At 43.4% G+C, this 22,432-nt stretch overlaps 2 protein-coding genes across 6 annotated transcripts; one reads left to right on the top strand and one right to left on the bottom strand.

Annotated features, from left to right (window-relative positions):
* Positions 1–1,318: 1,318 nt before the first annotated feature.
* Positions 1,319–2,200, top strand: PIGH (phosphatidylinositol glycan anchor biosynthesis class H). The gene has a single exon (XM_072123059.1). The coding sequence runs from the start codon at positions 1,469–1,471 to the stop codon at positions 2,030–2,032; it is 564 nt and encodes a 187-aa protein (XP_071979160.1). The 5' UTR covers positions 1,319–1,468; the 3' UTR covers positions 2,033–2,200.
* Positions 2,201–4,808: 2,608 nt separating this feature from the next.
* PIP5KL1 (phosphatidylinositol-4-phosphate 5-kinase like 1) lies at positions 4,809–20,543 on the bottom strand. 5 transcript variants are annotated; one of them, XM_072124213.1, is made up of 11 exons: positions 20,445–20,543; positions 20,136–20,229; positions 10,445–10,618; positions 9,700–9,753; positions 9,151–9,305; positions 8,806–8,930; positions 7,822–7,856; positions 7,485–7,540; positions 7,286–7,398; positions 6,546–6,708; positions 4,812–6,389 (listed from the first exon to the last, which is right to left on the bottom strand). In XM_072124213.1, the coding sequence occupies exons 2-11, from the start codon at positions 20,181–20,183 to the stop codon at positions 5,957–5,959; spliced, it is 1,356 nt and encodes a 451-aa protein (XP_071980314.1). In that variant the 5' UTR covers positions 20,184–20,229; positions 20,445–20,543; the 3' UTR covers positions 4,812–5,956. The 5 variants fall into 5 exon arrangements, with proteins under 5 accessions (XP_071980315.1, XP_071980317.1, XP_071980314.1 ...); XM_072124214.1 differs by lacking the exons at positions 20,136–20,229; positions 20,445–20,543 and adding an exon at positions 11,925–12,478 and having other exon boundaries at positions 4,809–6,389; positions 9,700–9,750; XM_072124216.1 differs by lacking the exons at positions 20,136–20,229; positions 20,445–20,543 and adding an exon at positions 10,701–10,858 and having other exon boundaries at positions 4,809–6,389.
* Between the last annotated feature and the right edge of the window lie 1,889 nt (positions 20,544–22,432).

Genomic DNA, 22,432 nt, shown 5'->3' with positions numbered 1-22,432 from the left:
AAAAACGGGTTAATTTAAAAAAAAGGCATGCTGAACATTCAAAACGCCACGTGTGCCATCTTCCTTAGGGTGGTGGTACACGTGGCGTTTTTAGGCCGTTTTTGGGCTGTTTTTAGTCGTGCATCCGTTTTTGACAGGTTTTACCAATTATCTTTGGTATCTTCTGTTTTTTAATGCATGCATATTTTACGATTTGAAAACGTAATATCTAAAAACGGTCCACAAACGGTCTAAAAAAAACACCACGTGTGCCACCACCCTTAGGGTGAAGACACACGTGGCGTTTTTAGGCCGTTTTTGGGCCGTTTTTAGTTAGTGCGTTTTCACATCGTTAAAAACGCATGCGTTTTTTGAAAACGCATGGGTTTTTGGCAGGGTTGACCAATTATCTTAATTCAAACTGGTCAAAAACGCATGCCCCAAAGGGCCTAAAAACGCCACGTGTGTCTTCACCCTTAGGCCGGCGCCACACAGGGCGCTTTGTCTGCGCTTGCAAACGCCGGCCTTAGGGTGAAGACACACATGGCGTTTTTGGGCCGTTTTTACTAAGTGCGTTTTCAGATCGTTAAAAACGCATGCGTTAAAAAACGCATCCGTTTTTTAAAAACGCATGCGTTTTTTGAAAACGCATGCGTTTTTGTCCGTTTTTCCGAAATTGCGCAATGAAAAACTGACAAAAACACATGCGTTTTTGTCCGTTTTTCATTGCACAATTTCGGAAAAACTGACAAAAACGGATGCGTTTTTTAACGCATGCGTTTTTAACGATCTGAAAACGCACTTAGTAAAAACGGCCCAAAAACGCCATGTGTGTCTTCACCCTTAGTTCCATACGAATGTTTGTGCTCTGTCATGTTCTATTATATTTGTATTTGTCCCCTATGATTTATAAAGCGCTACGGAATATGATGGTGCTATATAAATAAAGATTATTATTATTATCGGTCTTATGAGATGAGAGCCGGTCATTACCGAATCCTTTATTAATAGCCTTACAGGTATTTCATGTCATTTCAAGTGCCCCATTCACAAATTAGGATTTTTTTTTTTTGCATAAAATTTGCCGTCAGCTGATGAGACACTGCAACCCAGGAGAGAACTACAAGTCTCAGCATGTCTAAAGCTCCGACCATTACATTTATATTTGGATATGGGTGAATATAACTTCCAGGGGTCTTGCAGTTCCAGTTCTCTCCACTAAGCCTTGCTGTGTGGACATGATATAGTTAAATACAAAGCTCCTGTGGGCTGTGCACGCCCTGGGGAGCAGCTTGCCTTTTTAACTGTTTCCTGTCCAGAGCGCACAGCCTAGTGCAGCCTTGATCTCCACTGGAGGGCAGTGCATTGTGTGGCTGACTTCGCTCATCATTGATCCTGTGCTACTCGAGTCATGTGACTGATCAGCTGACATCGTGACATCATCCAAGGTCGTTACGTGCTCTAGTAACCAGCATTTGCCCTTTAAGCAATGGAGGGGAAGGAGTATACAGATATCTATGGGAATAAGATTACGCTGCAGCAGCAGTCGTACAATGACACGTGCCAGGATTTCACCATCACCAGCTCCAAGATGTCTCTGCGCTCCCTGACCACGTGGACGTGCAGCGTGTGGATAGTCGCTTACGCCGTTTTCTACTACACGCAGCACAGTGCTGTCCTGACGGCGGCCATCTTGTTCTCCATTGTAGGGCTTCTCCTATACTTGCACCTGGTGAAGGTAGATCATGAGTCGCTGCTGATCCTGGGCTCCCTGGGGATCCAGACCACCTCGACGTACGCCTCCGGCCGGGAGAATACGGTCTTCATAGAGATGTGCAGGGTCCAAGACGTGGTCATCAATGAGGGCATCTCCATGCACAGGGTCAACTACTACCTGTGCCTTCTCCTCAAGGATCCCCGCAACCCTCAGGCCGGGGTGTCCCAGGTCATTCCCATCTTCCAGAGCTCTCAGCCCCGGCTGGACTGCCTGACCGAGATCTATCGCAGCTGCCAGGAGATCTTGTCATCTCAGAGGAGCAAAGCAACAAGCTGACATGGACCTGAAGACTCAGGACGGACTTGTCTGGCGATCCCACGCCTCATCTTCGATTCTTTCAAATCATTCCTTTATCCTGTGTTTTATATTCACATTTTACACTTAAAGAAATGTATATATTTATATACTGTAGATTAATCGTGAAATAAATGTCATTTTTGAAAATCTTTCCTCATAACTGAGATCCTCCATGACGCTTAGCATTTTTGTGGCTTAACTTTGTAACTTTCTTTTTTACTGAACTGTATAATGTATATGGGGCCAAATCAGTGTCTGTACTGTTGGGTTGTACTTTATTTAACCCCTTAATGACATATTAGTACATTTAAAGGGGTTCTCTGGAGGTTGAAAAACATGGCTGCAGTCTTCCAAAAACAGCACCTCACCTGACCATGGGTAGTGTGTGGTATTGCAACTAAGCTCCATTCATTTCTATACAGCTGAGCTGCAGTACTGGCAGTAACCATGGTCAGGTGTGGTGCTGTTTTTGGAAGACTGCAGCCATGTTCTTCCACCTCCTGAGAACCCCTTTAAGGGAGTATGTAAATGGCTCACTGAGACTGAACCCTCTCCATACAAGCCCAGTGTTTGCTTTATATTGAAGCAAACACCCACCTGGCTGCCGCAACTGGTCATGAGTGTTAAGAGAAATCAACCACTCAAAAACACAAAAAAAAACCTACAAATACTCACCCCTGCTCCTCTTGATGGTGATCCCGCCGCTGTCTGTCGCTAATCTTGGCACACTGGAATCTCCTTGAAAGGAAACTTATAATTAGCAGCACGGAGTGCAGGGAAGATATATCTGGTCCTCTGAACTGCTAATTATTCACATTCCCCCACGTAATGTCACCTCCCAGAGGTAGGTGCAGGGGCGTGCTTAATTAGCAGCCTTGAGCACCAGACATCTTGCCCCTGCGCTCTTTGCTGCTAATTATAATATTCTTTTCTAGGTGATCCCAGCGTGTCAAGACTAGCCACGGACAGCGCTAGGATAGAGTTGAAGAGGAGCAGAGGAGAGTATTTGTAGTTTTTTGAGTGGTTAATTTCTTTTAAGCCTTTGACAGCCGTGGGGGCACAAGTATATTGACTTTGATCCCTATGTCGTCGTCATGAAGAGATGATCATTTGCCATAACAGCCTGGAGTCTTTATAAAACTACAGGACCTGTCATTGCTGCATATCTGTAACAGTGTGCCAGTAGCACATTTTTACAGATCAATAGCAAATTCACCATATACTGCAATACAGTAGTATTGCACTATAAGGTAGGAGCAATCAGACTCCCTACGGTTAAAGTACCCTAGGGGGTCTAAAAAAGAGAATTAAAAAAGAATAAAAAAAATATTAATACAAAAAAGTTCAAATCACCTCACTTTCACTAGAACTGATATAAAAATAAAGTCAGACGTGTTGGGTATCGGCGCATCCCCAAAAGACCCAGTCTATCAAAATATAAAAATGGTTATTCCCGGCATTGAACCCTGTAACAGAAAATAGCGTTTCGAAATGTCCAAAACGCCACTTTGTGCTACAGAAAAAAATGTACAGCCCCTAAAATGGTAGCGGACATCAGCTAATCTTGCAAAAATAACACCTTACATTTCTCTGTACATCAAAGTATAAAAAAGTTTGTTTTTATACAGAAGATTTTAAAGGACATCTACCATCAGATAACCTAGAGGTTTATACTCACTTCCCCATCCCGAAAATCAAAAATGCTTCTTTTGTCATATTTTAGAATATGAGCTACATAACATGTACATATGAGCCAGAGGCCCTCGTGCCTCATGACTACGCCGATATTTAATATATGCACACCCCCTGGCCGATTGACACACTGACACCATACCAGTGACGTCACCAGCTCGCCCTCTGCGTGATCATAGCAGAATATGTGTACCGTGAGCAAGAAGTAAAAAAAGAAAATAAAAAAATAGAGCATGTCCTATATTCACCAATATTTCCGCCCATAGAAATGTATGGGAACGTTTATAATACAGGTTGCATACGTGCTGCATAGGGCTCTGCACTGTATGCCGCAATATATATATATATATATATATGTATATATATATATATATATATATATACCTGCAGTATTTAGGGAAACCAAAACCAGTGGGAAGTGCATTCTGTCAGCCAATAATCAGCCATCATTACCCAGCCCACTGTATTTTATACGGATACAGTGACATACATGAACATACAGATGTACAACGTCATGTATATACAGATTTAGGGCTTATTCGCTCGGCCGTAACAGGGATATTGGTCCACACATTGTGGTGAGCACATGATGTTTCACCACACTGTGACCACGTACAGAGAAATATTGGACATGTCCTATATTTCGCTGTGTTACGCCACCGGCCTTGTACTTCTCTATGTAGAGTGGAGGGGTGAGCAGCGTTCAAGGGCGTAACTTGAGAGGGTGCAGAGGTTGCGATCGCACCTGGGCCCAAGAGGTTTAGGGGGCCCTTGTGGTGTCACTTTCCCATATGAGAAGATTATTACTATAAACCATACATGATAGTCAGGGCCTGGCACAGACTTTGCACTGGGGCCCATCAGATTCTAGTTACGCAACTGGCATCATTGGTCTGAATGTACCTTCATAGAGCACATAAATACAGGAGTGGAGAAATCATACGTTTGTTGGAAAGGGGTTGTATATACAGAAATGGAAAAAACATACAGTCATGTGCATGAGGCCTTATGGACAAAAACAAGGTATGATGTAAAGAAATGCAGCAGTTCTGTGTGTTTGATAAGTTAATGCAACGTGAAATGGCCCAATATAACTTGACATGATTAACTTGCCTTTTGTGTATCATGAATAATGCAGACTGGTATTACATAAAATATTTTTTATTACATTCATTATAAGCCGTAGTATTTTGCAGCAGGCAATAATGTGGCTTTTCAAGATCAGTCCTTGAAGCGTTGCTTTGGTAGAAGCATTTACATTTTACTGGAGCCATTACATTCAACCCCTGCCTAATATTGTGGAGGCCCCGCTCCTGCCACCACAGTTGCCTTGATCTGGATTGACTATGGGCAACTGAAGGTGTTGGGGGTATCTGGTACTAAGACATTACCAGCAGTATAAGCCTTCTAAAAGTACGCAATCAGATTGAGATCCCTGGAATTTGGAGGCAAGTCACCAGTTTGGACTTCAGACCATTTTTGTATATATTTGCAATGTGGTCAGGACAATATCTTACATAGGAGCACCCTTGCCAAGTGAGGTATTAGTCCTGTAAGCCATTCAGTATTGGTAGAAGTTTTGTGTCTAGGTAGCTTTCACGTGGTGCCAGGACACAAGGGTTTCCCAGCACAACATTGCCCACAGCACCATTCAGCTTGTCTTCCTGGTACCATCTCTTTTGCATGTTGAGACACTCATACAACCAACCATTGAGCCAGACAACCTTCTCCACTGCTCCAGGATCCATCTCTGTTGCTCAGGCCCTTACAGTTTACAGTGGACTAAGGACATCATAGCCACTCTCAACAGTGTACAGCTACACAACCCCATAGACCACGATCCTGGGTGCCCATGACCATGGCCTTCTCTGGATAGCTTGTGTTAGATACTAATCACTGACTATCTGGGACACCCCATATGACCTGCCATTAAAGAGATGCTCTGGATTGTCTAGATGCCAAATTTTTGTCAATGTTTTCTCAACTCCAGTTCTTCTCTTGATACCTAATAAATCTCACCCCAGTTGAATATCTCATGTCCGTGGCCGTTTAGTGTATATCGTCGTGCACTTATATTTACCGTTATGAAGTGCAAGCTCAGCATCATTCCTAATGTTTTAACTTAAATATGAAGGCATTCACAATGAAGCAGTATGTTGAAGGCCAAGGATGCATAACCATGTTCCCAGTAACCGGACTCTTACGGGTAGGTTACACGGTATGGGTCTCCACCCAGTGACACAACCTGTGTGCGTAACGCGAGGGGCTGACAGTGGAGAACTCCTGCCCATGGTAACGCATACTCTTCCATAAATGTTCCAGTCTCTTCTTCAGTCCGTAGACGGTGAATATGTCTATGATCCCAATGAAGTATCTCAGTTCTGGCCCGTCCATCACGTGCAGCGGGTTTTTGTAGTTAGGAAGCAGGCGGCGGTTCTGAGCAATAACATCAGAGATATTGGACACGGTGCTGGCCTGCTGGCCGATTCTCTTCATGGGCACCCGTCTGGCAGAAGTCAGGTCTGGGGTGCCACTAAACTCAGTCCCCTCTTCCTCTTTGTCAGTGGATTCACCTTCCTCTTCTACGGTGCCGGGAACAGAAGCGCACTGGGATGTAGTCGGACTACCCGTCCCATTTACAGACCTGGGAAACAAAGAAGAATTAGTTCATAGGATGGACCTGGTATTGCATCTCATACCGGGAAGATGGATACTGCTTAAAGGCAATCATACAGAACAAATATTTCACATATAATCGGACAACCCAGGGCGATGTTGATGTGTCTGGACGTCTCCTTACCTTTTAGTGCGGACAATTAGGTTGGCTAAAGACCAGCTCTGGTTTTTCTCATCTTGATGTAGGGTCTGGAACCCAACAAGAAGACTGTAATCCAGAACATTGAGGTCCCGTAAGAAATGAGTGTCCAGTTCGGTCTGACGAAGGAGCCAGGAACGTTGTTGGTCTGCGGAAGAAGGGGAGTTTCATGAAAAAAGTGTAAACCTAGGAAAAGGGAAACTTAGCAAAACTCAAGGCATAGAGCGATGACATATTAGTAGCCCAGCTTTCATTTTCTTTAGGTCCTCTAAAACTATAGTCATGGCCCGATGGGTTGTGGTTCAACTCCTTCATTTTATTCTTTGCACCAGAGCCCCTCATTGCTTGTTCATATTCTTTCCTCAAGGATAACTAACACTAATAGTGGTCACCCAGGCTGCTGTCCTATGGACCTTAAAGGACTCTTGCATAAAGGTTTGTCGGGAGCTGGCACATATTATTATAATAATTCCATTATTTATATAGCGCACAAAAATTATGCAGCGATACACCGAGTTTGCCACATGTATGAGCATTTATGTGCTTTCTTAAGTATCTCTACATGGCAGTATCAAACTTGGTGGGTGGCCAATTGACTCACTAGATGCCTTGGGCCCAGGTTTTAAGGTTTACACTATAATAAATAGTGACTGGGACCAGGCAGAAATATTAATGGGGGCACTTTCCATAGTGGATGTCCCTTTAAAGGAAAATTAATAACATACCCAAACAAATAACGTTTCCCTCAAAGTTTAGATCCTTGAAGACCTGGAGGACTCTGCTTCCCTCCGGCTCTGGCTCGGTCCAGCGGCTAACATGGCAGCCTTTAATATCGTACCTGAAATAATAGAAAACACCTATTAACACCAAACACTGAAAAATCCAAAGGGCGCAACCTCTGACAGGTTATGATGCCATCCTCACCGGCCAGTGATCCTCTCATCCGGGAAAAAGACGCTCTGCATAATGATGAAATATTTCTGTAATGAAAGATAATGAACATGAATCATTGATAGGGACCAGACATACAGTATATGGAGATAGTCTTTTAGCAGGTCTATACAGGTTACAGGCTGAACATCAAAAGTAGTCGAAATCAGTTACTGTACACCATCCCCCCTAGATCAGGACATTGTATTGTTACAGAATTTAGATGTAAATTGAGATTGCACATTCTCATTCACTGACAGCAATGAGGTATCTTGACATAACAAAGAATTGAAACCTAACATACTGTATTATCCAACACAATTTTTCTTACCTTTTTCTCTTGAGTTCTGGTGATGCTGTGCACTCCTTGAACAAGAGAGATATTAGGATCAAAGGTCATTGATTGCCGTCTAATGTATTCCGGTTTTGGAAGATTCCCTAAACTTTATGTGCATTGTATATATTTCTGCTTCTGCTTTGCAGATTTGGACAGGAGAGGGCGCTAGGGTCATTAAATCTGAACAAGCAAGTTCAGAAATCCTACAGGCAGTTCTGTATAAGTCCATTGGGTTTGTACAGAACAATAAGGACATTCAAGCTTATGTTATGTTATTACTACTTTACAGCTATTAGGACACTCACCTGCCCCATCTAAAGATAGTACCCAGATATAGCTCCTAGAACCCATTGCAAAATCTAGCTTGTTATCTAGTAGCTATTACTACTGTTAGGCCGGTTAGTAGGGGCTTGTATTTTTATGTACCACAACCACCGAATTAAGTGCCCCATGGAGTGGCACCCTATTGTGGGGGGTATTTTTCAGACCATATTTCAGCTCCTAAATTTGCTTCATATACAGGCAGTCCCCTACTTAAGAACATCGACTTATAGACGACTCCTAGTTACAAACGGACCTCTGGATAATGGTAATTTACTGTACTTTGGCCTTAGGCTACAATAAACAGCTTTAACCATTATTAAAGGTGTCTGCAATGAAGCTTTATTGTTATGGTTCTTATGACAACCCAACATTTTTAAAATTCAATTGTCACAGAGACCAAAAAATTTATGTTGTACATAACCCGGGGACTGCTTGTATATGACTGACTTGGCAAGCTCTGTGCAGGGCTGCGTAATCTGTGTGCATATATATATATATATATATATATATATATATATATATAGATATGACTGAATTTTTATTATTATTCATACATTGTCTATGTCCATGTGACACCAAGGGGTTAAACTGCATTGTGAAGTCCCCGCTAATCTAATATTTTTTAGCTATCCTAATAAGGCCACCACTACTTACCCAATATCTTCACCAACAGGGAGTGCGGATAGGACTGGAAGTGCTGGATGTACTTGCGCAGGATCTGCAGAAGGAAGTGAACTTCTCTCTTACTCTGTGTCTTCAGGAAAAGCCGCTTGTCATTTCTGCAAACAAAAAAATACATTTTAATGCCACATAATATTCACAGACACATAAATATTGGCTATACCATATGGCTATGTATTTATGTATTACATGAGAAGTTTCCAATCTCCAGCTACCATAAGACTACAACTCCCAGCATACACAGACAGCATTTCAAGTTGTAGTTTCGCAATAGCTGGAGAGTCACCTTAGTAAAGTGATATAACCCAATATACTCACGTCAGGAAGAAGTCGGCTTTACTCTTTGAGTTGCTAATAAACTGTAGGTACAGGCCGCAGGAGGACAGAGATCTCTGGTAACTTTCCTCCGTTACACCCAGAGACTGGCGAAACTGCTTGAACACGGGCCCCGCGTATGTTCTCATAACATAGCCCTGCCAGAGATATAACAGCAAGGAAATAACTGGTATTGGGGGTCTTCTATCCTGCTATACTTTATAGTTTAAGGCCATCCCACCCAACTACCCATTAGATATGGAATAGAGGATCACAAGCCATATTCCTCTTATTGGAGAAGACACTTTGGAGTTTTGCACATTGCGTAAACATGACCATTGAAAGCGATTATTATTATAATTCAGGTAATATAATATTATATATTAATAATTATATTATATATACAATTATATTACCCCCTAGCAATATAGAAGGAGCAGGTCAGAGACCTCAAGTAGAAATCTGACCCCCAGACACTGCAGTAAAATAAAATATAAACTTTTAAGGCCCAGGAAATAAGTAGTTAAAAACGATGACATAAAGACTTCCTACCTCATGGCCCTGGGTGAGTTTGGCGCTGTAATCCTCATCTGTAAGAAGCGACTGCTGAAAAAGAAATTTCATGCTAAATTAGCACTTAAAGTCCCCAAATGTCAAACAGGATTTCACAAGTCTCACACAAAAAAAAAAAAATGGAATATTGCAAATATAAAAATAAAAGTTGAAATTCTGACTTTTGGATAAAAAAAGGCATAATTTTTTGTGATGATTTATACACCAGACATTACGAGTTAGAATTTTTAATGTAGAGGCCACCACAGGTTTTTTCACTTGCCGGCTCTGTAGGCTCCATAACTAATCCAAAACACTATTTAGGGAGGGTGGACACGACAGCAGTCGGTCTGTGAAAAACGGACCGCGTACTGGCTAGATTTCACAGACGGATCACAGGGCGGAGGACGGGACTCCACGCATCATAATGATATATGACACAAGGAGTCCCTTAATCCCTTATGGAACAGCAGGGCTGAACCAGAATTATAAACACGGCTCAACGCTGCCGTTTTACATGGAAGAAGGGACTCCTATCATATATCACTATGATGCGCGGAGTCCCGGTCGTCTGTACTGTGGTCAGTCCGTGAAACAGGACACTGTCCAATACGTGATGTTTAAGTCCTTTGTGGACTCCTCATTTTGTGATTTTTAATCATTCCCACAATTATAGGCTATCCTGTGTCTAGTGGAAATCTCTCTCTAAGGTACCAATCAGCATTGCACATAACACGTGGCTCACCGTGGCCTCAGTCTGGATCGTATCCTGAACGGCATCTTTCAGTCCTTCCTTTAGATCGCACGTCAATGGGTAAAAGTCATGATCCTTATCAATTTCAAAAAGACCAAGAAGTTTCCAACGCTGTCGGAGCTTCCAGAAGAGTCTGCGCCTCCTTGCGCTTCCCCGAGACTCCCCCTAATTATAAGAAGTAAATAAAAGGAAATTACAGTAGGTTACAATTCAGATGAAGTAATACACATCAACGTGATTACAGTACCATGAATATATAATGGAGTCTGGAGAGTCTTGGATAGTATACAAGGCGGAGGTACCGCACTAGCACTAGCACGCTGCCACAATATCCTCCATAAAAAGGATGACAGTAAATGGAAAAGCCGGGCAGAAACAATGGCTCCAGGCACGGTCCTGCACAGTCAGAGCATTTGCAGGAGGGTGTGATCTGACCATGTGAGCGGGTGTCATCACCCCGTCACTGTCACCCAGCATCACCAACATACAGAGAACAAGAGATCACAGAGCATGCAAAAGTTATGACAAAACTCAAAGATAATGTATTTTTGGACTCAGGGGTGATCCATTATAAACCCGCAAAAGTGAAGGCATCTTAATAGATTGTAATATTTAGTAGTTAAAGGACAGGAATATACAGTATGGTCTGCCATAGAAACTGTAGTAGTAGTTCTATCAAAATGAACCACATTTTCTATCTCATAAGCATAAGCATCATAAAGGGCATAATAGAGAAAAACCAACTTGAATGAATGGGAATACAGCTACGGGGGTAAGATAGAAAACTTACTAAGAGCTGCAGTATCTCCTGTTTGTGTCTTTTCTCTCCCCCCCTCCTCTTTACAGACATTTATATACTGCCATAGCTCTGTGAGTCCAGCCCATCTTGCCCTGGTAAGGTGGATTCAGCAGAGATTTCAGAAACTGTGTGTTAGTTAAGGAGGAAAGGAGCCCGATAGGTGGAGTAATAATCACAATCCTCTGATAAGATATATGACAATGTGTCTTCTTTTTTATTTTTTTATGGATTATAGAAAAGTTTGTTGAACAGTTAGCGTCTCTCTAAATAGTAACTGAATTATATTAGTAAAGCAAGAACAATTTTAAGCATAAGATTGTTAAGCAAGTAGAAAACCAGGGTGTCTCAGATACAGAATGGGCACATGACAGGGCCAGCACCAGGGCTGGGCATACTAGGGCTCCTGGGGGGGGGGGGGGGGGGCACATAAGGCTGTACATAAGGAATCCATGGGGTAACGGGGCTGTATCTAATGAATCCATAGGGGGTGAGATGGGTTTTATATAAAATAACCATAAGGGGGCTGTTTGGGATGATAAACTAGGAACAGGAGACTGTTTTAGTTTCTGAATTTTTAATACCGCCATGTGAGTTCACTGCAAAGGGGCCCACTGAGGCTCTGTCGCCAATGGTCTACCTTGGGGCAGGATATGGGTAAGAATTGCTGCTCACCTTCTGGATCATGGCACTGTGGACAGAGTCTCGTCTTCCTTCCCTCTCCATTCTGATGTGTCACAGTTGTCAGCCCCCACGTGTTCTTATGTCTCACTGAGAGTTTCCCCTTTGCTGTCTCTGGGCTGCACCTGCTCCTCGTCCTCTCGCATACACAGTTACTGTATCTGTCAGACTCCTTCCCTCGATGACTACAAGTCCGGTATATATCTCCCCTACTGCTCAGCACGGCCACCCCCTGCTCACCCTGACTGACCCTCCTTTCTCTCCAGCTCACCCTCCTAAACTGGACAGCACCCCATGCCAGGCATGATCCACCTCCCCAGGAGGAGGGTGCCCAGTACTACAAGTCTGCACGCTGCTGCACCCCCCTATAGGGAATAAGCCCCCCTATAAAAAGTAACTCATATACTGGAGTGCACATAGGGTCACCTGCTCCTGTAGCTCTACAAAACAGCAACGTCGCCCCTTCCCCTCCCCGCACATTAAATAGTCTGCTCCATTAAAATCACTGCAGTACGGGGAGGAGGACACACACAATCCCATTGACAATTTAAAGGCAGCAAATAGCTCGCTGGAAGAGTCAGCACACATCGATTACACGGCATCAGCTGACGCTACAGAGAGGGCGGGTGGGTGTTCTCATAGGGGGAATCTGCTGCAAAAAATTTTGTGTGACTGCAATGTGGAAGAGGACGTGTGTAGGGTTATATTATAGTATGGTATATAGGTAACAAAGCAGCACAAGGGTAATTAATAAACGTTTACTACAAATATTCTAAAAGAACTTGTACCCACTCAGAGCCAATAAATTAGACCACCTTGATTAACGCCACCAAATACAGTGTCAAAAACCACACCAAAAGAGAAAGGTGAACATAATGCGGATAGCATCAAAACGTAAAAATGGGCGGGTAGGAGATATATTGCCGCGAGACATGTTGGCCTCAGACTATCTTATATTATACCTCCACCCGTTAGGCATTGAGTCTTACTGTACCAGCATACAATACCCATAGAAGATGTAGGGCTGGGTAGGAGCCGTCCGATCCGGTTGTCGAGTATCGCGGCAGGAGGAAGGGTGATGGACCCTAACAGTCTTGCCCTATCACCCCAAGACTCCCGTCCTTACAAGGGCGGTACCAAAACTGCACCCTGTACTAAACACGTATCACACCTTCCTGACGCGTTTCGCCAGAGGTCTCATCAGAGGGAGAATATATGAACATAAGAGTAGCCCTGCAAACAAATAGATAAAGCATATTGTTTAGTTGGGCTCAAAGATCCGCAAATGTCATTTAAAGGACCAGAGACGAATGCTGCTTACCATAGATCTGATGCCTCCAAGTAGGGTTGACCTGAAGGTGAAGGGGAAGGAGTGCCTCACCCCTCAGAAGAGTCGTGTGTTCACACGGGATGTTAACCAATGTGTGACAACATGCTCCTATGTGGCTAAGTTTAACTCCTGAAGGACGCAGCCTTTTTACAGTTTAAGGCTCAGCCCCATTTTTTGGATTCTGACCTGCGTCACTTTATATGGTTATAACTTTTGAACACTGTTACTTATCTAAACGATTCTGAGAATTTTTTTTCCTCACATCTTGTACTTCATTTTAGTGGTAAATTTTGGCTGATAAGTTTTGCGTTTATTTACAAAAAATGAAAAAATTATGATTTTTTTGAAAAATTTGCCATTGTCGAAATTCGAAATCATTGCGTTTTCAGGCACATAGATTTACCACCTAAATAACTTGCCGAATAACATTTACCATATGTCTACTTTATATTTTCATCATTTTTTAAATGTCTGGATAATTTATTTTGATGTCACGCGGCTTACAAATCGAGCATCGGTTTTCCGTATTTTCAGAATTGACTATTTTGGGGATAAATCCCGTTTTGTATGAAATTTTACATATTTAGCATCAAAAGACCCCCTATATAACCAACCCATTTTCAAATCTGCACCCCTCAAGCACAAACAGCTTTTAGGAAGATTGTTAACCCTTTGAGATCTTCATAGTAATGAAATCAAAATGGAGGTGAAATTTAGAATGGTCAAATTGTGCCGGTTATACGTTCATTTAGCCCTAAAATTTACACATTTCCAAAAGATAAAATCCACCATACAATTTCTCCCGAGTGCAGAGACCCCCCACATGTGGACGTTACTTGTTTTATGGGGGCACAGCGAGGCGCAGAAGGGAAGGAGGGACCTGCAGCTGCCAGGATTTTACTTTCCTCATTGGCCCCTTTTGTAGGCTATAAAATTTTAGCTTTTTCGTTATTGGGGCCATGTGACAGCATTTTTTTTGCGGGATGAGATGCTTTTTCCAGTTTTACCATTTTGGGGTTGGTATCCCCTACTGTTGAAAATGTAGAACTTTTTTTTGAGGGCAGGAGTAAAAAATAATCAATTCTGTACTGGATTTTTTCCTTGATTTTTTATTTTTTTTTGTGTTCACCGTTTAGCCTAATCATCATGTTATCTTTATTCTATGGGTCGATACGATTACGGGGATACCATACATGAATATTTTTTCTTACGTTTGACTAAATTTGCCAAATAAAACCCAATGTGGGAAAAACCTATAATTTTTGCATTGCCGTCTTCCAAGTGGCATAACATTTTTATTTTTTTGGCTATTGAGATAATTGATGGCTTGTTTTTTGCGGGACATGTTGTACTTTGCACCAGTATCATTGTGGAGTACGTATGTTTTTTTGAACAAATTTTATTGCATTTTTTGTGTGGTTTAATGGGTAAAAATCATAATTTTTAGCGGGTTTTTAACAGTTTTTTTTTAACGGCGTTCATCGTGCGGGTTCAATAATTATTTAGCTTTATTCTATGGATTGTTAAGGACGCATTGATAATATATATGTGGGGTTTGTGTTGTGATTTAGACTTTTTTTTAGCGTTATATGTCTCTTTATATGTTATAGGGCTTATGGGCAATTTTAGTGATTTATTACTTTATTTTATTTTTTTTTTTTAGTTTTTGACTATTTCCACCATGGGACATGAACAAGCGATCATCTGATTGCTTGTTCATGATAATATCCTGCAGTACTCATGTATTGCAGAGTAATAGCAGTGTCAGCCTGTGCACATGCATAAGTTGACACTATGGGGCACATTTACTTACCCGGTCCATTTGCGTTCCAGAGGCTCATGAAGGTCCTGCGCCCGATGTCCACCAGGTGTTGCTGCTGCACCGAAGTCCGCCGAGGTGCCCTGGAGTTCATCGTCTTCATCGTGGTGCATGTGAGTATGGCCTGTGCGACCATTTTTTTTTTAAAATACGGCGTTTTTTCCGAATCCGTCGGGTTTTCCGGCGGCCACGCCCCCCCATTTCCGTTGCTTGCATGCCAGTACCGATGCGCCACAAACCGATTGCGTGCACCAAAATCCCGGGGCAATTCAGGGAAAATAGGCGCAAATCGGAAATATTCAGGTAACGCGTCGGGAAAACGCGAATCGGGCCCTTAGTAAATGACCCCCTGTGTCTTTAAGATGACGTCACAGACGCCATCTTTCAGACACTGCCTTCAGGCATCTCTGGGGTCACGATTGGACCCCAGAGATGCCTTAGCAACGATCGGCGCCCCCCGAAAACGGTTTGGGGGGAACGATCGTGGGGGTAAGACCCCCGGAAGGCATGTTAGATGTCACGGTCGCGCTGACCACAGCATTTAATGGGTTAATAAGCTACGATCGGCGCCCACTCTGATCGCGGGTGTTACACTGGGGTGCCGGCTATATGTTACAGCCGGCACCCCGTGTTTCCCGATGCCAGTTCGGCTCCGTTAAGTCAACTGAGCGTTAACAGGTCAAATAAGAGACCCGCCCCTCAGTGACTTACCAAATGAAGGTGGAGAACACCGTTCACTTAAAATGCGGCACGGCTATTCAGCCGTCTGCGCCTGCGCCGCATTGCGTCTTTACCCGGAAACTCTCCAGTCACTTCCACGTGGTAGTATCAGGTTCCTGTACGGGTTACCGTGGCAACCCGTGAGGCTGCGCATGCGTAGTGGCACCACATCCGCGCCTAACTGCTTTTAGTGTCTACAGCAAAGGAATTCCGACGCACGGGAAAAGAAGATGTAACAAAACTTGGCATATGATATCGGACATGAATAGAGAGCCATAATTACATAGACCAATGGCAGAGGAACGCACTAACAGATCCCCGAAGGGATGCAGACTTAGAATGTACATAGGTATTGTTATCCATTCATTAGTACAAAGGCATATTTCTATAATATACATCGTATTTCCATTTTTAGTATATGATTTACATTATTTACATTCCATTATTTACAGAGAGTCACACTACTTGCACATGACTATTATTATTATAGTCACCAAAGGCAGAGAGATAAATTTTAACATCGGTCACATACTTGATGTGCGTCAATTGCATATTCTCTTGGAATATGGAAAAACGCAGTGATCTTCGTTTGCGCCATGCTTTTCGAAACGCAGACCATAAAACTATGTCCGTTTTCAAAAACGCAACCGCTTTGAAAAAGCAGGCAAAAAAACTGCAAAGGTTAAAAACGCCAAATTAAGACACTTAAGTCACCTAAAACCCAATGAAAAAGCCAATATGCAAATATGATGCGTTTTTCATGGATGCACAAACACAACAAAAACGCCACGTGTGTCACCGTTCTTATGCTCCCTTCCCACCCCCCCCATGCATATCAGAGTTTTGAAATTACAGGTGGTCCCCGGGTTACGTCCAAGATAGGTTCTGTAGGTTTGTTCTTAAGTAGAATTTGTATGCAAGTCAGAACTGTATACTTTATAATTGTAGCTCCAGACAAAAATGTTTTGGTCTCTGTGACAATTGGATTTTAAAAATGTTGGGTTGTCATCAGAACCATGAATAACAATAAATCTTAATTACAGACACCTGTTACAGCTGTATATTGTACCCTAAAACTAAAGTTCAATAAATTACCAAAATACATAGGTCCGTTTGTAACAATGGTCGACTGTAAGTCGGGTGTACTTAAGTAGGGGACTGCCTGTATGCCGCACAATACAATAGCACTGGGGGTAAATGTGATTTGGGAAAAGGGTAGATTTTTTTTCAGCACATAAATTGTTGTGTGATTGTTGCTAGAAATAAATGAATGTCACGTTTTTTGGGTTTTTTTTACATTGACGCCTATGGGCTTTGAAATCTATGAAATTTGAAGCAGATGTTACGCAGAGTCTTATTGCAAATGACATCAAATCAAGTGGAAAAAAAGGAGGTAAAAGTTAAAATGCATCAAAAACGCGAAATACATCACACAAATCCACATGAAAAACGCTGATAAGAACCTCCATTGTTTGGTGCAGATTTAAATGCATTTTTCACCTGTAACGTGTGCAAAGCCGTGTTCACACAATGCGATTTTCTTGCATTTTGGAACTCACTGCTGTATACAGGAGCACAGATACTATCTTCTTGCTTACTGTCTATTTTTCGTGGCAATTCCGGATTATCCGAGTGTTTAGATTATCGGATGCTGCGTGCTCGTCCTACCTGTGATTCCTCCGGAGGGAGAAAGTGCTTGTGGTCTGGATACATGGCTCACTCTGGACTATGTGTACGGAGTGGCGGTGGGGTCAGTTCTACTGCTCTGGTCATTAATTACAAACACACATAATTAACCTAAGTGTCACCTAGCAACAGATTGTCAGAGAAGAAAGGAAACATAAAGGCATCCCATGTGAGACACTCCTCATATAACAGGTAACTATATCCACCCCTGCGACATATAAATTGCAGTAAAATTAACCCCAATCTAGGAACACAATAATAGACACCCAAGGTCTTTAAGGTCACAGCATAATCTTAAGGCTTTTGCAGTTTATTTCCAAGGGGATGATAGAGCATTGACTCCCAAAATCATAATCCGATCAGTCTGATCATATAGCCACCACTAGGGGGAGCTCACTATATACAGTGTATACAGCCACCACTAGGGGAGCTCATTATATACAGTGTATACAGCCACCACTAGGGGGAGCTCACTATATACAGTTTATACAGCCACAATTAGGGGAGCTCATTATATGCAGGGTATACAGCCACCACTAGGGAAAGATAACTGAATACATATTTTACAGCCACCACTAGGAGGGGATCACTACATATAAATTATACACCACCACTAGGGGAGCTCACTACTTACAGATTATACAGCCACCACCAGGGGGGCTCACTGCATACAGTTTATACAGCCACTAGTAGGAGGACAACACTATGTACAGTACTGTGTATACAGCCACCACTAGGGGGAGCTCACTACATACAGATTATACAGCCACCACTAGGGGGAGATCACTACATACATATTATACAGCCACCATTAGGGGGAGCTCACTACATACATATTATATAGCCACCACTAGGGGGAGCTCACTACATACAGATTATACACCACCACTAGGAGGGGATCACTACATATAAATTATACACCAACACTAGGGGAGCTCACTACTTACAGATTATACAGCCACCACCAGGGGGGCTCACTGCATACAGTTTATACACCCACCAGTAGGAGGAAAACACTATGTACAGTACTGTGTATACAGCCACCACTAGGGGGAGCTCACTACATACAGATTATACAGCCACCACTAGGGGGAGATCACTACATACATATTATACAGCCACCACTAGGGGGAGCTCACTACATACATATTATACAGCCACCACTAGGGGGAGCTCACTACATACAGATTATACAGCCACCACTAGGGGGAGCTCACTACATACAGATTATACAGCCACCACCAGGGGAGCTCACTACATACAGTTTATACAGCCACTTGTAGGGGGACAACACTATGTACAGTACTGTGTATACAGCCACCACCAGGGGAGCAAACTAAATACATTTGATACAGCCACTAGTAGGGGGACAACACTATGTACAGTACTGTGTATACAGCCACCACTAGGGGGAGCTCACTACATACAGATTCTACAGCCACCACTTGGGTAACCTCTTCGCATACAGATTATACAGCCACCACTAGGGGGAGCTCACTACATACATATTATACAGCCACCACTAGGGGGAGCTCACTACATAGATATTATACAGCCACCACTAGGGGGAGCTCACTACATACATATTATACAGCCACCACTAGGGGGAGCTCACTACATACATATTATACAGCCACCACTAGGGGGAGCTCACTACATAAAGATTATATACCACCACTAGGGGGAGCTCACTACATACAGATTATACAGCCACCACTAGGGGGAGCTCAGTACATACAGATTATACAGCCACCACCAGGGGAGCTCACTACATACAGTTTATACAGCCACTTGTAGGGGGACAACACTATGTACAGTACTGTGTATACAGTCACCACTAGGGGGAGCTCACTACATACAGATTATACAGCCACCACTAGGGGGAGCTCACTACATACAGATTATACAGACACCATTAGGGGAGCTCACTACATACAGTTTATACAGCCACCACCAGGGGAGCTCACTACATACAGATTATACAGCCACCACCAGGGGGGCTCACTGCATACAGATAATACAGCCACCACCAGGGGGGCTCACTGCATACAGTTTATACAGCCACTAGTAGGAGGACAACACTATGTACAGTACTGTGTATACAGCCACCACTAGGGGGAGCTCACTACATACAGATTCTACAGCCACCACTAGGGTAAACTCCTCGCATACAGATTATACAGCCACCACTAGGGGGAGATCACTACATACATATTATACAGCCACAACTAGGGGGAGCTCACTACATACAGATTATGCAGCCACCACTAGGAGGGGCTCACTACATACAGATTATACAGCCCCCACTAGGGGGAGCTCACTACATACAGATTATACACCACCACTAGGGGGAGCTTACTACATACATATTATACAGCCACCACTAGGGGGCACTCACTACATACAGTCTTCCACCCATTCATCACATTATCTGTTGGGCACAAAGAATTGCAGTCTGATATTATTAAAGATACTGAAATAGTTAACACTTCTTACTGTCTGTGCAGACTGTACATTAACATTTTAACTTCCCATAAACTACTGTTTGTGCCAGAGAGGCTGAGCTGCGGCTGTAATGCAGATATAAGGCAGTAACAAAGAGGCAGCCAGATACAAGAACTGGAAATGGAGCAGCATCATCTCTACTTACAGACACCCGACTTCCCGTCTGGGACCTGGTCTTGTTAATTCTCTCCATTTGTAATATTGGGGGTGGCAGTGATCATTCTGGAGTTTCAATGGCTCTGTAAGTGCAAGAGAAAGACATTCAGTGGAGGCTAAAGATCCGAAATATGGGTGGTCATAATCAGTGATGAAGGTCATAGTTGGATCAGCAGATGATCGCAGGTCGTTCAGGGGCTGAGACAATCAACCAGACCTATAGTTTGGTGTAACAAATGCTACATGGACCTGGAAGAAGGTCAAAAGTCAAACCCGGTGGAGCACAAGTAATAAGCACCTTGTAGAAATCCACGTGAAGCCGGTCTGCCGCGGCGAGGGTGGGGCCGGAGGTAAAGGGAGACCCAGGTGAAAGGCACAAATAAACATGGAGATTCCTACCTGGGTCTGGTTGCCAAGTGACTGTGTCGCTTTGTTGTGGTTCCCCTGTGTCTTACAAGCCGTGACAGCTCCTCTGTACATCATGAAGAGTCCCTGTAAACGGGATCGTACCTTCTATTTCCGTCACGGCTCAGTGATTAAGAATTATTTCATGTATTGACTTTAATCTGGGAAACTTGTATGTGTGAAGGTTTTTTTATCTCCCAGGAATCCCACATGTATCTCTAACAGCTCCAAGAAGGGTTGTCCAGCCGAGCCACATTCCTGCTGCTATACCAGGTACAGCCACTACACAATGGGGCACATTTACTTACCCGTCCCGTCGCGATCCCTGCCATGCGTTGTCCGACAAGGATTCTGGTCTGCATCGATTCATTAAGATCGTGCGTCCAATTTCCGGCATGTGTCGCTTCCCCCGCTAAGGTCCGTCGGAGTTCACCTTCTTCTTTCTGGTGCATGTAAGTGCTGTTCTTGCGACACAATTCCTTTTTTAAATTCCGCGGTTTGTCCGAATCAGTCGGGTTGTCCGAGGTACAAGCCCCCCAATTTGTGTCGCATGCAAGCCGGCGCCGATGCACCGCAATCCGACTGCGTGCCCCAAAAACCCGGGGCAATTCAGGGCAAACGGAAAAGAATTGCGAAACCCGCTGAAAATGCGGCTTTCGGACCCTTAGTAAATGTGCCCCAATGTACGGCACTGTGCTCGGTGGGGAATGAAGATATCGCAGCCATTCATTCTACCATGGCAGTATCTTCGTGCTTATTGGTGGTGGAACGAGCTGTTTGACTGTTTACTCCAATAACCTGAGGATATCTATATCCTAGAACACCCCTTTAAGGGTATGTATGCAGAGAATGGAATACGATCACCTACTATGGTTTCAGGACTGGACATAGAAGATCCTAATTTTCTCCTTCCCTTTGGGCAGTAAAATATCACAATGCTTTAGTATCTGTGTAATATGTGACAGATATGTCCCCCCCACCCCCGGGAGCAGCAGAATACATTGGCGCTGTATAAATAACAGGTAACCAATACGCGATGCCATCATCGGGGGGTAGTGTGCCCAACTTAGTGTGAAGTACAGGTACTTATTAGAATGGAAATTATTGTCACGTGGCTCCTATTTGTTCCCATAAGATGCAAGTAGGACGAGTAAATGTTCTGCAGTCACGACTCCCCCGAGACGCCATAATCCTGTCTCTATTTACTGCAATCAGCGCGCAAATAGGCGCAGAGATTGTGCCCTGTAACAAAGGGGCGCCCAGGGAGCAACAGCTAATGACGTGTATGTGGCACTGCCGCCATCATATGTGGATTACTGTTAACCCATTGCAAGGCTTGCTAATGTACTTTAGGTGAAACTGATCTATATCTTCCCAAAATATCACATGTGTTACAAGTAATCATGGAGTCCCATAGCAAAATGTGAAGGTTTCATGGTTGGTCTGTGAATCATGGACTGTGCAGTGTGTCAAGGACCGACCACAGTGCTGAGGACAGGACTCCGTGCATCAAAGTGATGTAGAATGTATGGAGTCCCTGCTTCCCCAATGTAGGAATGATTACAGTCCGATGCTGCTGTTCTACAAGTAGAGGGGACTCCTTGCATCATATATCGCTATGATGCTTGCAGCTTTGACTTGAGAATTTTGGTTTGTTTGTGAAAATCAGGTAGTGAATGGTCTGTGATTCAGTGTCCAACCACGGTCATGCCATACTGCCCTTAGACTATAAAGATGACATTGTTTATCCCCTAATTCTTTGGATGCAACATACCTGGCAGGTGTATTATACCCACCTCTCGCTGCCAGTCATAGATAACGCAGGTTGTCCCATAAGCAACACTGATCATGGCATTTAAATGCCCCTTCTCTGACCTCTTT

This window comes from Engystomops pustulosus, chromosome 9 (assembly GCF_040894005.1).
Source record: "Engystomops pustulosus chromosome 9, aEngPut4.maternal, whole genome shotgun sequence".
Classification (NCBI taxonomy): domain Eukaryota; kingdom Metazoa; phylum Chordata; class Amphibia; order Anura; family Leptodactylidae; genus Engystomops; species Engystomops pustulosus.
The sequence above is the reverse complement of the archived record's forward strand: the minus strand, read 5'-3'. Positions and strand labels throughout refer to the sequence as shown.